Source organism: Erithacus rubecula, assembly GCF_903797595.1.
Source record: "Erithacus rubecula genome assembly, chromosome: 1".
Lineage (NCBI taxonomy): Eukaryota > Metazoa > Chordata > Aves > Passeriformes > Muscicapidae > Erithacus > Erithacus rubecula.
This window is the reverse complement of record NC_136658.1, coordinates 20702251-20714519: the sequence shown is the minus strand read 5'-3', so window position 1 is coordinate 20714519 and position 12269 is coordinate 20702251. Positions and strand designations below refer to the sequence as shown.

Sequence of the window (12269 nt, the reverse complement as noted above, 5' to 3'; positions counted from 1 at the left end):
TTAAGGGTAATATTTTTCTCAAGCTTAATTAAGGTAGTAGAGTTCTTATGAGGAGAGGGACAGGCAGCTGTCTTCAACACTTCTAAGTCTATTAGGACATTCTTTTAAAGTAAATTATTTGGAAACTTCTCCATGTAAAGATCCTACTCCTAGATAATGTCCTCCATCAGGCTGCTAACTCAAGTTTTCAGGAGATATCTTGAGTTCAAACTCTCTGGTATAACACCTCTGTCACACATTGAGGAGTCAGTGTAACAAATAATAAATTTCTTTTATTGTTGCTTTGTAATAGAAAATGATTAAATCCATGATTCCACAGTAAGGGGCGGTAAAAAACCCATCTGAATAAGCGGAATGTAACATAACTAAGTCGTATTTTAAAACAAGGACCCATCAAAACATTTTCTGAAAGTCTTTTCCTATGACACTTCCCTTCCACAGCTCCACCTCACAGTGACATTTGTTTAGCCTACTCTGTGACCAGTGCTAGGGTGGCTGGAAAGAAAGGTAGTGACATTGTCATCCATGCACTTATGCAAAAGTGAAATCTGGAAAAAGTGCACAGAGTTATTAAAAAAAACCTACAGCAGGACATGGATGAAACACTTTCTTTCCTCTCTGGCTCTAATGTCACTGAATGGGACTCCTGAGGCAGGGGTGTTCAAGGTCAGGCTGAGGTGGCAGACTTCTTCCAGGCCCAGAGAACATTCTGCACTGCAGGTGGTCTGAGGGAGGAGCACACACACAGTCCCTTGTGCCACTGGACACAGCAGCACTTCCAGCCAGTTCTTTCCAAGGACACAGATGCTGGCAATGGCTACAAGGACAGCGTGTTAGACTGAGCTGGGATTTCTCACCAAGGAGATACATGATGAGAGATTAGGACCCCACTAAGTTTTTCTAGAAAAATAATTACTCTCAGGTATGTAACAAGAGTACCAAGCAGCTGCTGAGTCTCCAGGCAGCTGGATTAATTTTAAGTATATGCCCTGCTTTTTCCTCAATCACAATTACTCTGTCCTTGCACATGGGAAACCAACTGTGAGTATCTGAGAAACCTATCCATAATGCTCTTACTGGTGACCTGTCCAGGCTCTGCAATACACCAAGAACGCACCAAAGCAATTACAAAAGAGACATTTGAACAAGACCATCCCTCCCCACCAGGAAGTGACATTCTTCAAATGTCTCCTTCAGGTCTCTCCGAAAGGAAAAAAGGCATTTTACTACTAACAGCTCCAGGTGATACAGTCCCAGTGGATGAGGATGCAGCCTGCAGCCTCCTCTGTGCTCCCTGAGCTCACTGTCTCAGCGCTGCACTTGCCGGGCCTTGCAGCGCCTGCCTGAAGACAAGCTCCTTGAGCTGATCCAGTTTACTGTCCCTCAAGGCATCCCGAATGGCACTGAAGAAACCAAAGTAGTGCTGGAAGTTGTGCATCATGAGCAGGACACCGGCCAGCAGCTCGTTGGTCACCAGGAGGTGATGCACATAGGCACGAGTGTGCCTCTGACAGCAGTAACAGCTGCATCCTTCCAGCACAGGACCAAAATCATCGTGGTATCTGAGGAAGAAACAATATGAGTAACATCAGAGCTAAGAAAACCCATCCAAGCAATAAAGAGTACCCCTGTAACCACCCGGCCTTTTGCAGGGACCTGAGCCTTAAAGTCCTGAGGTCCTTAAGCCAGATTTGCTGTCAACTCAGATCAGCACCACTGGCACAAAGGACTTCAGATATCAGAGATGGTTTGGGTTGGAAGAGACCTTAAAGATCATGTTCCCACAGCCTGCCATGGTGTGGGACCATGGCTGCTGAAAGCCCCAGGCCTCCTCATGCCAGAACTCATGTCAGAGCCAAAAGGCCATACACTTCAGACTTGATTACATATACTTAAGTACATACACTTAAGTACACATACATTTAAGTACTCTCACTACATCACAGCTGACAGCAGAGAGAGGCCACATCTGTGCGTTCCCTGACAGAAAAGCTGCAGTGCAAGACAGCTATCACAAGTTTATGAAGGAGAAAACCACCAAAACCACAAATTTACTAATTCCACTATTCACAAAATAGCATTCCACTCTACTGCGAGATGCACCATTTCATAGAGAGAGCAAAGCAACACAATTGTCTGCTCAGACAGCCTGAAAGTACTTGTGACAAAGAGAGGGAAAGACAAGAGGTAACAAAGGCCAAAGTTTTTGTGAAGCATCCAGAAATGGCAGAACTGCTCAGCAGCTGCACAAACTGAGAGTAGAGGGTCTCCATAGTTCCACAGTTTAAATAAAATCTAGCATCTCAAAACAACCCAAGTTAGATGTGGAAGACCAAAGTGATTCCCAGACCACCTTTGTGAACCTATGGTCTCCCAGCTGAGACATAATTATGACCACAGAATGTCTGCTGGATAAATGATCAGAAAAGCCCTGGTTCTAGGTCAGGCAAAGGACAGCACCTTCAGAGATAGGCTGTTGACTGATAAAAAGCTAGAATGCTTGTCTAACACTCTCATTCAATGTCTAGAAGTACTCTCTTCAACAGCTTCATGTTTTATGAAGTTTCTCATCCAGCTGCTGACCAGATGCAAATAAATTAAGACAAAAGCATCATATTTAGTCATACAGCTGCAGGTACCCTCCTCACAAACTCACATACTTTTTATCCTTCAGAGATATTTCAAACGGTGTCATTTCTGGGTCAGCTTTGGAGACTTCCTCCTGGTTTTCTTGAGCACCATTCTTCTCCAGGTCTTGGGTCTCACTTTGTGTTATAACTGTTTAAATTAAAAAGACAACAGCCTTAGAACAGAGAGCAAGGGCAGAGCAAGGGTAGCAACCTCAGATCAGATATTTCTGCTACTTTCTTGCTAACTGGAAACTCCAAGTTTCTACCTCTCTCTTTTTGAAAGCGGGTATTTTACTTTAATTGCTGTAGGTTAGTTAACACAAATACACTTTTGGATGATCAAAACAGCAAGAGACAAGTGAAAACTAATCAACTAAAACTAATAAAAAATTAAGAGCTGAAACATCAGTGTAACTTTTTGCTGCTTTACTGAGCTGAATTCTTTATAAAATGTCAAAAGTATTTTGTCTGAACTGCATGCTGAATAGAATGCAATCACCTGAACAAATGGATTTTATTGAGATTTTGTTAGAGTAGACAGGCAACTCATCTGCATTCAGTCATTCTACTTTCCATGCTGTGATCACTCAGGGATTTAGATGCCTCTTGTTATTAATAAAAAAAAAAAAACAAAACCTGGAATCAAAAGAGGCTGGTAGCACTAATTCAGAAAAGGCAGGTTTCACATCTGCCTTTTCAGCATCTATCTGAAAAATAAAGAACCACCCCATGATTTTATAGGTTTGCATTTTTAAGTTTGTTCTTAAGGAGAAGGAGATGTACCTGGAAATGCCAATATTACTGTTTGCATAATCCATGTCTACTGTGTTTAAAACAGGGCAAAACCACTGCCATACCCAGTCTTATAATTCAAGAATAAAGTAAGACAAGATAAAGAACAACAAACAAAGAAAAGGGTTAAAAAAATAGCAGCAAGCACAAAGAAACAAGATGTTCTGTTCTATTCAGCTGGCTCTGAATTATCCAGGCATGAAAAACCACTAGGCTCTACCAAGAGAAAAAAATGTAAAATGTTTCCCTGTATTAAAAACATGTAATAGGTCAAAACAAAACAGCTGCTTGAAACAGCATTTGATAGGTGCTTTAATGGATGATACACATTCCCATCTCACAGTGTAATGAGTTATGAACACAGCATTTTGGTTTTGATATAGACCTATGAATGCAAGGACTAAAACAGACATACTAATTTAATTCTAGAAATCACTTAGTAGATCCAGCCTTCACTGCTAACGGTAACAGAAAATTTGCCAATGGTGTCAAACTAAAACCCTTCTATTCAGGAGGTGTTTAAGAAATACTTAATCATCATATTTTGGCTAATGAGACATTTAGAGGCCTCAAGTTTTACTCAACACATTTCACACCAAAGCACTCTGCCTTCAAAAGCAATACATGGTAGTTGAATCCCAGTTTTTCCAGTGGTCATTGCACTTATTTCAGGAACAAAGCCCTCAAACACAGATTCCTCCCAGCTATGAAGTATGCTTACCACAGTATAAAATGTAAAAATTATTAAGAGCCATCAAGAAGCCTACCTGTTGCTTCAGGATCTGGATGGCAGTCGTAACTGAAAACCAAGGCACAGCCTCGCTCCGTCACTTGGAAGGGAAAGAAGCTCTCAAAAATATCCACTCCCCTTTCAATGCACTCAAGCACCTCATCTGGTTTACCTACACCATGAATGATTCTGCAGGAGACACACAGGAAGACAAATCTACAATATTCTGAGTTGAAGCAAGTAGGTATCTAAAGGAAAAGGCCTCAAGGTCATGTGCAGCACATGTAACTTATCTCTGCAACTGCTAACAGTCATCACTCAGAATTCCGTATGCTTCCGCTTCCTCACCTCCAACCTATCCAGTACATAACAGGCTTTTCATTATTTGCCCTTTGGAAGACAGCAATAACCCTTCATTTACTGCAGAAAAACCCCATTCTGTTTGTTATATTTGAAGTGATTTGTATGTGATTTCTTTCACACACACATAAATACAATTAGATTCATAACATCTGTGCCGTAGAGTGGATATTTTCCTTAATCATGTTTGTGCCCCAATGAACTACCAATTCCCAATTCCCAGACACATGGACCCTTTTACTTGTTAGCTATTTAGAAGACAGTCTAAAGAGAGTCTCAACAGAGACAGCAGTAGATGGCTGGTCAAAGATACAAGTCCTTCAGGTGACAGACACATCCTATTGTACTTGGAAAAATGCCTGGGGGAGAACACATTAATGAAAAACATCACTAGAAAGAGAAAACCTCCTTGCTTTAGTCTTCCCTTTTCTTTACATTCTATCTGCTCAAATGATTTACCCAAAAATGCGAGCTGTAACATCTCCTGAGACATGGCACTAAGAGGCAGGAAGAGGCTGGCTGGATCAATAGTAATAGAGATCCTGCTGGCAGCCAAATTTAGTTGGCAGCTTCACTGAGGGTGGGTGAAGTGTAAGAGAGTAGAGCAGTGCCTGCTCTCCTGCAGGTGCATGACTGGGCTGAAAGCAGCAGAAGTTAATGTAGGGTAATGAGCTAAACAGATAATTAGGAACATACACAGGGGCTGATAAATGAAGTCACAAGGCACCATTTTTAGTCACTTTTCTAAGTACTTCAATTAAATTGATGAGTACAGAATAAGGATAGGAGAAGTTTACAGCATGAGAATTTTAGGTTTCAGGTTCCCATGACAGGGAGAAAATGATATGCAAATGTCAAAACAGTAGCTCTGCATATGTGATCAAAGCCTTGCTGAAACTCATCTCTGCACAGGTAAGGACAAACATTTGTTCTTGCCAGGGTTCCTATGCTATTGGAAAAGAAAACAAATTTTATCAAGAAACTTCAGCCTCTTTAGATACATGAAAGGATTCTTCATAAAGAGTACATTCGTAAGATCATTTTATCATCACACAAAAAGCAGCCACTTCTTGAGTGAAGCACAGAAGGTGTTTGTCTTCTAGAGAATTTCATGCTGAGGTAGAACAGAGCTGAAAAAAAACTTCTCCAGCCAGAATGGCAAGGGTGATTCAGGAGCAAGGACTGCCTGAAATTCGCCTGAGATACTTCCAAGACTCCCTGGGGCTAACCAGCTCTCTTCATATCAAGAGGTCAGAAACACTTGTCTTAACAAGACAAGCAAACAATTTGATAGATGAGGCAGATGCACGGGTAGCCATTGAGGTTAGCTGAGCAGATTGGACTCTAATGCTCCCAGGGGATCTTTTAAGTAGCTCAACCAGACAGGATAGCAACAACACAGCAAGCCTCCTAATTGTCAGGAAAATTCAAACCCCAGGCACCACTAAGCAAGAACAAGCTGCAACACCACACACAGTGCTCTTGCATTTAATTTCCTTTTAAACACCATTAGGTCAGAGCAATGCTCTGCTAGCAGAGGGAAGCAGGAACAATGGGCCTCAGTCATTCTCTTCACGAAATGATGAAAAAGCAACTGTATTATTTCTGAAGCAGTTGCTCTGGTAAGAGCAATCCAGCAAGCTCAAGCCAATAAAGAAACCCCTGCACTTCTGAACCACTAGCACATATTAGCACACAATTTCAAGAAGTCTTTAGTTACTGTTAGTCAGTTATAAGATCAAGCAAGCTGCCACTCCTGTCCAGTCCTTGGGTCTGATGGGCACAACTGACAACTCAGATATGCAATAAGCCCCACACTGTCCAAGAGAGAATACCACTGTTCTGGGCCAGCCTGTACCACCCCAGGGCCCCAGGTGCTAGCACATGGCTGGCTACCAAGATCATGTAGCAAGCATTGGCTGGTTCTGCCAGCACCCCTCTCTGCCATCTGCTAGCTCAGGCCAGAGAGAACTGGAAACATGACAGTTTGACTGAGGAGAAGCCCCTGCAAAATATCTTGATAATGACATTCTTGTTCAAGCTGAACTTCAAATAAACCATGGCCTCCAAGACCAAATACAAGTAACAATAACATATCCTACCTGTAACTCTTCCTGAAATCCACAGCATGAGCAAAGTCTGGTGCCAGTTGCAGCTAAAAACTGAAACAAGTGTTGAAGACTGCAGCCTAACAATGGTAAAATTTATGCAGCCTGGCACACACAGAGCTGTGCAATACAGTGATTATTTCCTACAGGAAAACTGCACAGCAGCCTGTAGGTATTCCTCATAATAGGACAGATGGATTTCTTGGGATGTTGCCCACACAACTTACCTTGGTTTATCCTCTGGGAGCTCTGCTGTGACAGAAGCTATCAGTTTCAACTTGGTCTCCTTGGCCATGGCACTTCCCTGAAAACCATCTAGCAGAAAGCCACCCACAGGCCGCTTGGCAGTCTCCCTGGCTGATCTGAGCCTCTCTTCCAAGATATCTCCACCTTCAATTGCTCCAAACATTACACTTCCTTGTAGTTCCTGTCCCAAAGAAAGCCACAAGTGTTAGAGCATGCTCTGCCAAAGACATGAAAGACATCTCATAGCCCAGACTTAGGATGCCTGCTGCTTAGGCACCACATTCCCAGGAACTTGCCAGAACCATGGGGTTTCATCTCATGTAAGACTATTCTCCACACAACACTGTGAAGTCCATATGTAGGAAATGGGACTAGTAGAGATGAGATTCTGTTACTTGCCTGAACACTAACTCACTGACAATTTTGATGCCACTCTTCCCACCTCCCTACAGAAGGCAATAACAACACGCCATCTTTGTACATGGATTTTTATGGATGACGCCTCAGCAATAGATGTGTTAGTGCAAAATACAAAGCAGGTGCCATTATCCTGGCTGTCAGACACCAGATGTCACAGGGAATTCCCCTTCAGGAGATACAAACACCAACTCCTGTCACTTGTTTTCACTTGTAGTGCAGATTCAGTACATCTCCTTCCACAAAAAGAGAGGGAAGTTTCAAAGCTGCTGGAAGAAATAAAAATAGTACTGACTAATTCTAACAAATCCTCCCTCACTTGGAACCAAGGGGCCTTGCCTTCAGCACAAAAACATGTTTTTTCTCAGTCTGATTAAGAAGATCCCACTCTGCCCATGCATCTAATAATACGGTAAGTGAAAGAAATATATCACAACCCGAAAGCAGAAAGAAAAATCCCAAGCATAGTTCTCCTCAGCTAGTAGGGATGAGGGGTGATCCTGGTGCAAAGACAATTTTCTGCAGGAATGAAGGAAGGAAAATGCACTGTGCTACTGGTTATAACTCACTCTGGGCTGTAAACTGGACATTCTCTGATACACACATGTGACTCAATTTCCTCCTAAGTCACATCTGGGGCTGGTCCAGGATGCAGCACAGAGCAAGAAGCTCTTGCAGTGATACAGCCTCAGTATCTTGGGGACTTACTGGTGATTTTTCTTGCAGCTGAAGGCATATATCCAAGAAGGAAAGTGATCTATCCACAGACTTCTTGACTCTTTTTCTGCCTGCTTCCCCAGAAATGGTGTCTCCATCAGAGAGGCACTGGAACCAGTCTGGCTGGATGGCCCGCTGGATGTCCATGAACTTGGAAGCTGTCATCTCCATGCGCCCTGAGCTTCCCCACAGGGACACTGTCTGTACAGGAAGAACAGGGATCAACAGCAGTTGCAAAGGACAGCAGATCTTAAGCGTGAAAGGAGAGAAAGAATTGATCTGGTGAAACACCAGATACTGGAATGATAGCTCATTAGGTAAATTCCCCTTATCAGATAATCAGCTGCACGTGGCACAACGAATGAAAGGAGAAAATTGACTGAACTGGAATTTCTAAGATACTCTTTGGTGAAACCATCCCACTCAACACTGACTTCTCCACAGTAAAAAATCTGAGATAAAGCAGCTAGCCTCTTATCACACAGATTAGCGGCAGAATTGGGGAAAAAAAAATCTGAATTTCCACCAAACTTGTCGTCAAGCAAAAGCTTGTAAAAAGCAGCAAAGGCTGCAATGGCAAATACAACTCACTAGTTTGCTGTGCAAAATACAAACCCAAGAAACTACTTCCTCTTCTGAGGACTTAATTCATACAACACACGTGAATATACATGTTTTATATAATCATACAGAGTGGGGAGAATACAAAAGCTTGTTAAGCCCTCAATCTTAGAGCTCCATGTTATTTTAGGTCCCAAATCCAGCAACTCTAGAAGGCACTGAAATACCCAAACCAATTTATGGAATGGCACATGCTCATTAGGATTTCACACACAATCTTCCCTGTCTCTTCACATTTCCCATCCTGCCAGCACACATGGACAGCATCTTCCATCGTTATTCTGTGATACCCTCAAAAGAATTCAAAAGCATGTGGATAGAGAGGTTATCTTACCTGAACACCTCCAGACTAGCAGATGTCACCATTCAATTAACTGATCATGCAGATTCATAAAATGTTCACAATTTTGGCCTATTTTGCAGAATCTGTAATTAACCTGTGAGTGTAGCTTGGCCATTGCTTTGGTTGTATTATTGTTAGGCTTGTGAAACTGCTGCTCCAAAACACTGAAGGGGTGATCAAGTAGGTTAAGTAAAGGGCTTGAGCCCTTTGGAAGTGGCTTTCAGCCATCAGAAGCAGCACACAGCTTGGAGTGTTATGGGCACTTTTTGCAGCCTGAGGGTTTAAATACATTTTCCTAGCCTATGCCAGACAGACAGATTAAGCAGTGCAGTTCTCATATATAATTTGCAAATTGAATTTCATGAGCAGATGCAAAAAATATGAGCAGAAGCTTTTTTTTTTTTTTTTTTTTGGTCTGGTCCCCACAAAGACACAAAAGGATTGCACAAGTATACCATGTGCCTGTTGTCCATCCATTCACCCTGATTTCCTTACCAGCTAATTTCACCAAATTTGAATAAACCCAGAAGTCTTCAAAGCAATAAATTTTTTTGCAAATTTCCAACTCAAAAACGAGCAACTCTAAAAGGAGTTCCAAAATTTGCATCTATACAGAATAACTGAAACACAGTAGCTGTATGTTGTTCTGCACATGTTGTTCAGACAGTACCTGCTGCCTCTTACTGTGAGAGCATCAAGGAACAGCTGGTGAAGGCAGGCAGAGGAAAGTCAGTTGTCTGAGCCAAAGGGCAGAGTGTAATCACATCTAGTTACCTTCATTCTGTTCTCGAGAGGAAAAAAGCTGCTTTAATAAATAAAATAGCCATGCAGCTTAGAGAGCTGAGAATTATCCCGTGATTATTTAAATCCAGCCAGTGCTAGGCTTCCTGGCACAGAGCCTTCTGCACCATTGCTTTCATAAGTATTTGTCAGCACAGATCCAGCTGCAGAAGGCCTTACAACAAGGTGACAAGTATCTTTACCAGCTTATTTAAAAAAACCCAAAAGGTCTGAATCAAACTCCCAGCACCCAGGTTTATATTGCTGCTCTCACCTCAAAGCTGTGAAAAAGTGGGACAAGCTTCAGGTAATTCCTTCCCTGCAGAGAGACAGGACTCAGCCTGGATCCCAGCAGCATGGAATATACACTGATAGCTGCATGGCAGGAGTTACAGCTCTGTCACTCAGTGACCTCCCACCAAATATGGCCATGCCCAAGAGGCCTCGGGACTGACTGTATCTGAGCAGGTGCCAGGAGCTCCAGCACAAAGCTGTGTCAGCCAGCAGGCAGTGTGTGGATTGCACAGGAAGTCTGTGCCTGTGGGGTGGAACAGGCAAATGTCTGCAACTATGTACTCCTGGATTGCTGAGCCACCCTCCTGCAAAAATTCTGGTGTCCTTCCCCTTTGAGGGCCTGTAGTAGGCCATATGCAAATACACACACAGGGGTTCAGAGTTAGTGTTTGTCAGTGGCATAAGCATAAGCTTGTACAGCAAGTATGCCAAAACATAGGTATTTTTTAACTGCCATTTAAACCACAAAAGCATGATAGTCCACAGCTCTCCTTTCTACCTGAATTGCCACTTAACTGTTCAGGAACCATTCAAGGAACATGCTGCCAAGTAAGAATAGGTACAGCTTTATTTTGTTGGAGGCATGAACATGTAAATTACAATCCTCTTTGTTTGTGGCTGTCTAAGATGAAGGGAGGACTGGCACATTTCTTTTGGGAACTTCAGGAGGACCCTTTCAAGTCTTTACAGTTACTGTACCTTGTTAGTGTTGTAGCCAGAGGGACAGGGAGTGACTGGGTCATGAAGGGAGCAGTAGAGCACAGCATCTTGCAAACCTGAAAACAGAGAGACAGATCCACAGGTTTCATGAACTAAAGCAAAGCTAATACAAAGATATGGCTTGGAGATCTGCAAAAGGGAACAGGGTATTGTCCCTCACACAAGCACATCCATTCTGACAAAGAAAATACTGTTCATCTATCTCTCACCACCAAAGAAGGCAGACTTCTTCCCCAGCTTTACTAACTGCCTAGAAAAAAGTGCATCAGGAGGACAAACCATGAAATAATACCCTTTGGTTCTGCAGCCTGCATAGCTGATTTATTTATGTTTTTTTCTTGATTAATACTCCACCTAATAAAATTTTCCAGACCAAACAGCTGACTCACTTGACCACTCAGCTCATAGCTGATATACTGTAGACACCTGAACACAATTCAAACTAGCAACAATCCCAAGTCTAGAACTTTTAAGGAAGGACAAAGTAGAATCATAGAATGGTTTGGGTTGGAAGGGACCTTAGAAATCATGCCCCACAGGGAGGGACACCTTGCACTAAACCATGTAGCTCAAAGCCCTATTTAGCCTGGCCTTGAACATTTCCAGGGATGGGGCATCCACAACTTCTTTGGGCAACTTGTTCAACTGGCTCACCACCCTCACAGAAAAGGAGAGTGAGAGAACCTATCAACTAGACAAATGAGAAATTTATCATCCCTGTCAGACTGGAGGTTTCAAATGTGAGAAAGCTAGAAAGTATGTCTTAGTGACAGACAGCCTTCCCTTCAGAAATAGCCAATGAAACTGGTAAAGCCTCTAGGAAGTCCCAGGCAAAGACATTTTTCTATTTTTCTTGAAGGAGTAAATTGCTCCAAAAAGGTAAAGTTTATTGAAAGTTGGATGCAAACCTCCTTTGGAAAGCCAAATCATAATTTTTTTAATATATAAATAAATGCATGTCCCAAATTTTTATTATGCTTTTTAAAAAACTAGAACAAAACAAGCTTTGGTGACTCTTTTTTTTTTTTTTTCCTTGCAAAATGTACTACATTCCACACACAAAGAAATGTCTGTAAATCATAGAAATTACAGATACATCATCACTTTGTAGCCTGATTGAAGCATTTTTGGCCATACTAGTGACTGCATACTATTTCAAGTCTTCCCTAGGGCCACTCTGAGTAAGGAAGTCCCTAAATGTGCAAAGCCTGTATCTTTCTGCCTACTGTACTGCCTGAACATGTTCTAGTGGGCTTCACCTGCATTATCTCTCATATATACAAGCAAATACTTGTACTTTACCCATAAATTTTGCAGCTCCTTCTTTATAGTCTTCCAGGACATCATGAATTTCTGCCCTGCAATCCAGATATAGGAACACATTAACTAAGCAGCCAACTGTCTAAAGAGATTTGTGGTTTCATAACTAAGGTTTTTTACCCCCATACTTATGCACTGTCTGACACTGAACTGGTATTTGCCATTCAGCTGCAAGGCAGTGAAGCAGGGAC

At 42.2% G+C, this 12269-nt stretch overlaps 1 protein-coding gene across 1 annotated transcript in view; it reads right to left on the bottom strand.

The window, feature by feature from the left end:
• Positions 1-252: 252 nt before the first annotated feature.
• Positions 253-12269, bottom strand: part of QTRT2 (queuine tRNA-ribosyltransferase accessory subunit 2) — a 43758-nt gene continuing 31741 nt past the window's right edge. The window contains exons 2-8 of the mRNA XM_079322283.1: positions 12061-12116; positions 10738-10814; positions 7992-8201; positions 6848-7047; positions 4190-4341; positions 2661-2778; positions 253-1562 (exon numbers count right to left, since the gene is read on the bottom strand). Coding sequence (XP_079178409.1) covers positions 1301-1562; positions 2661-2778; positions 4190-4341; positions 6848-7047; positions 7992-8201; positions 10738-10814; positions 12061-12064 — 1023 coding nt within the window. The 5' untranslated portion in view covers positions 12065-12116 and the 3' untranslated portion in view covers positions 253-1300. The remainder of the gene's footprint in view (positions 1563-2660; positions 2779-4189; positions 4342-6847; positions 7048-7991; positions 8202-10737; positions 10815-12060; positions 12117-12269) is intronic.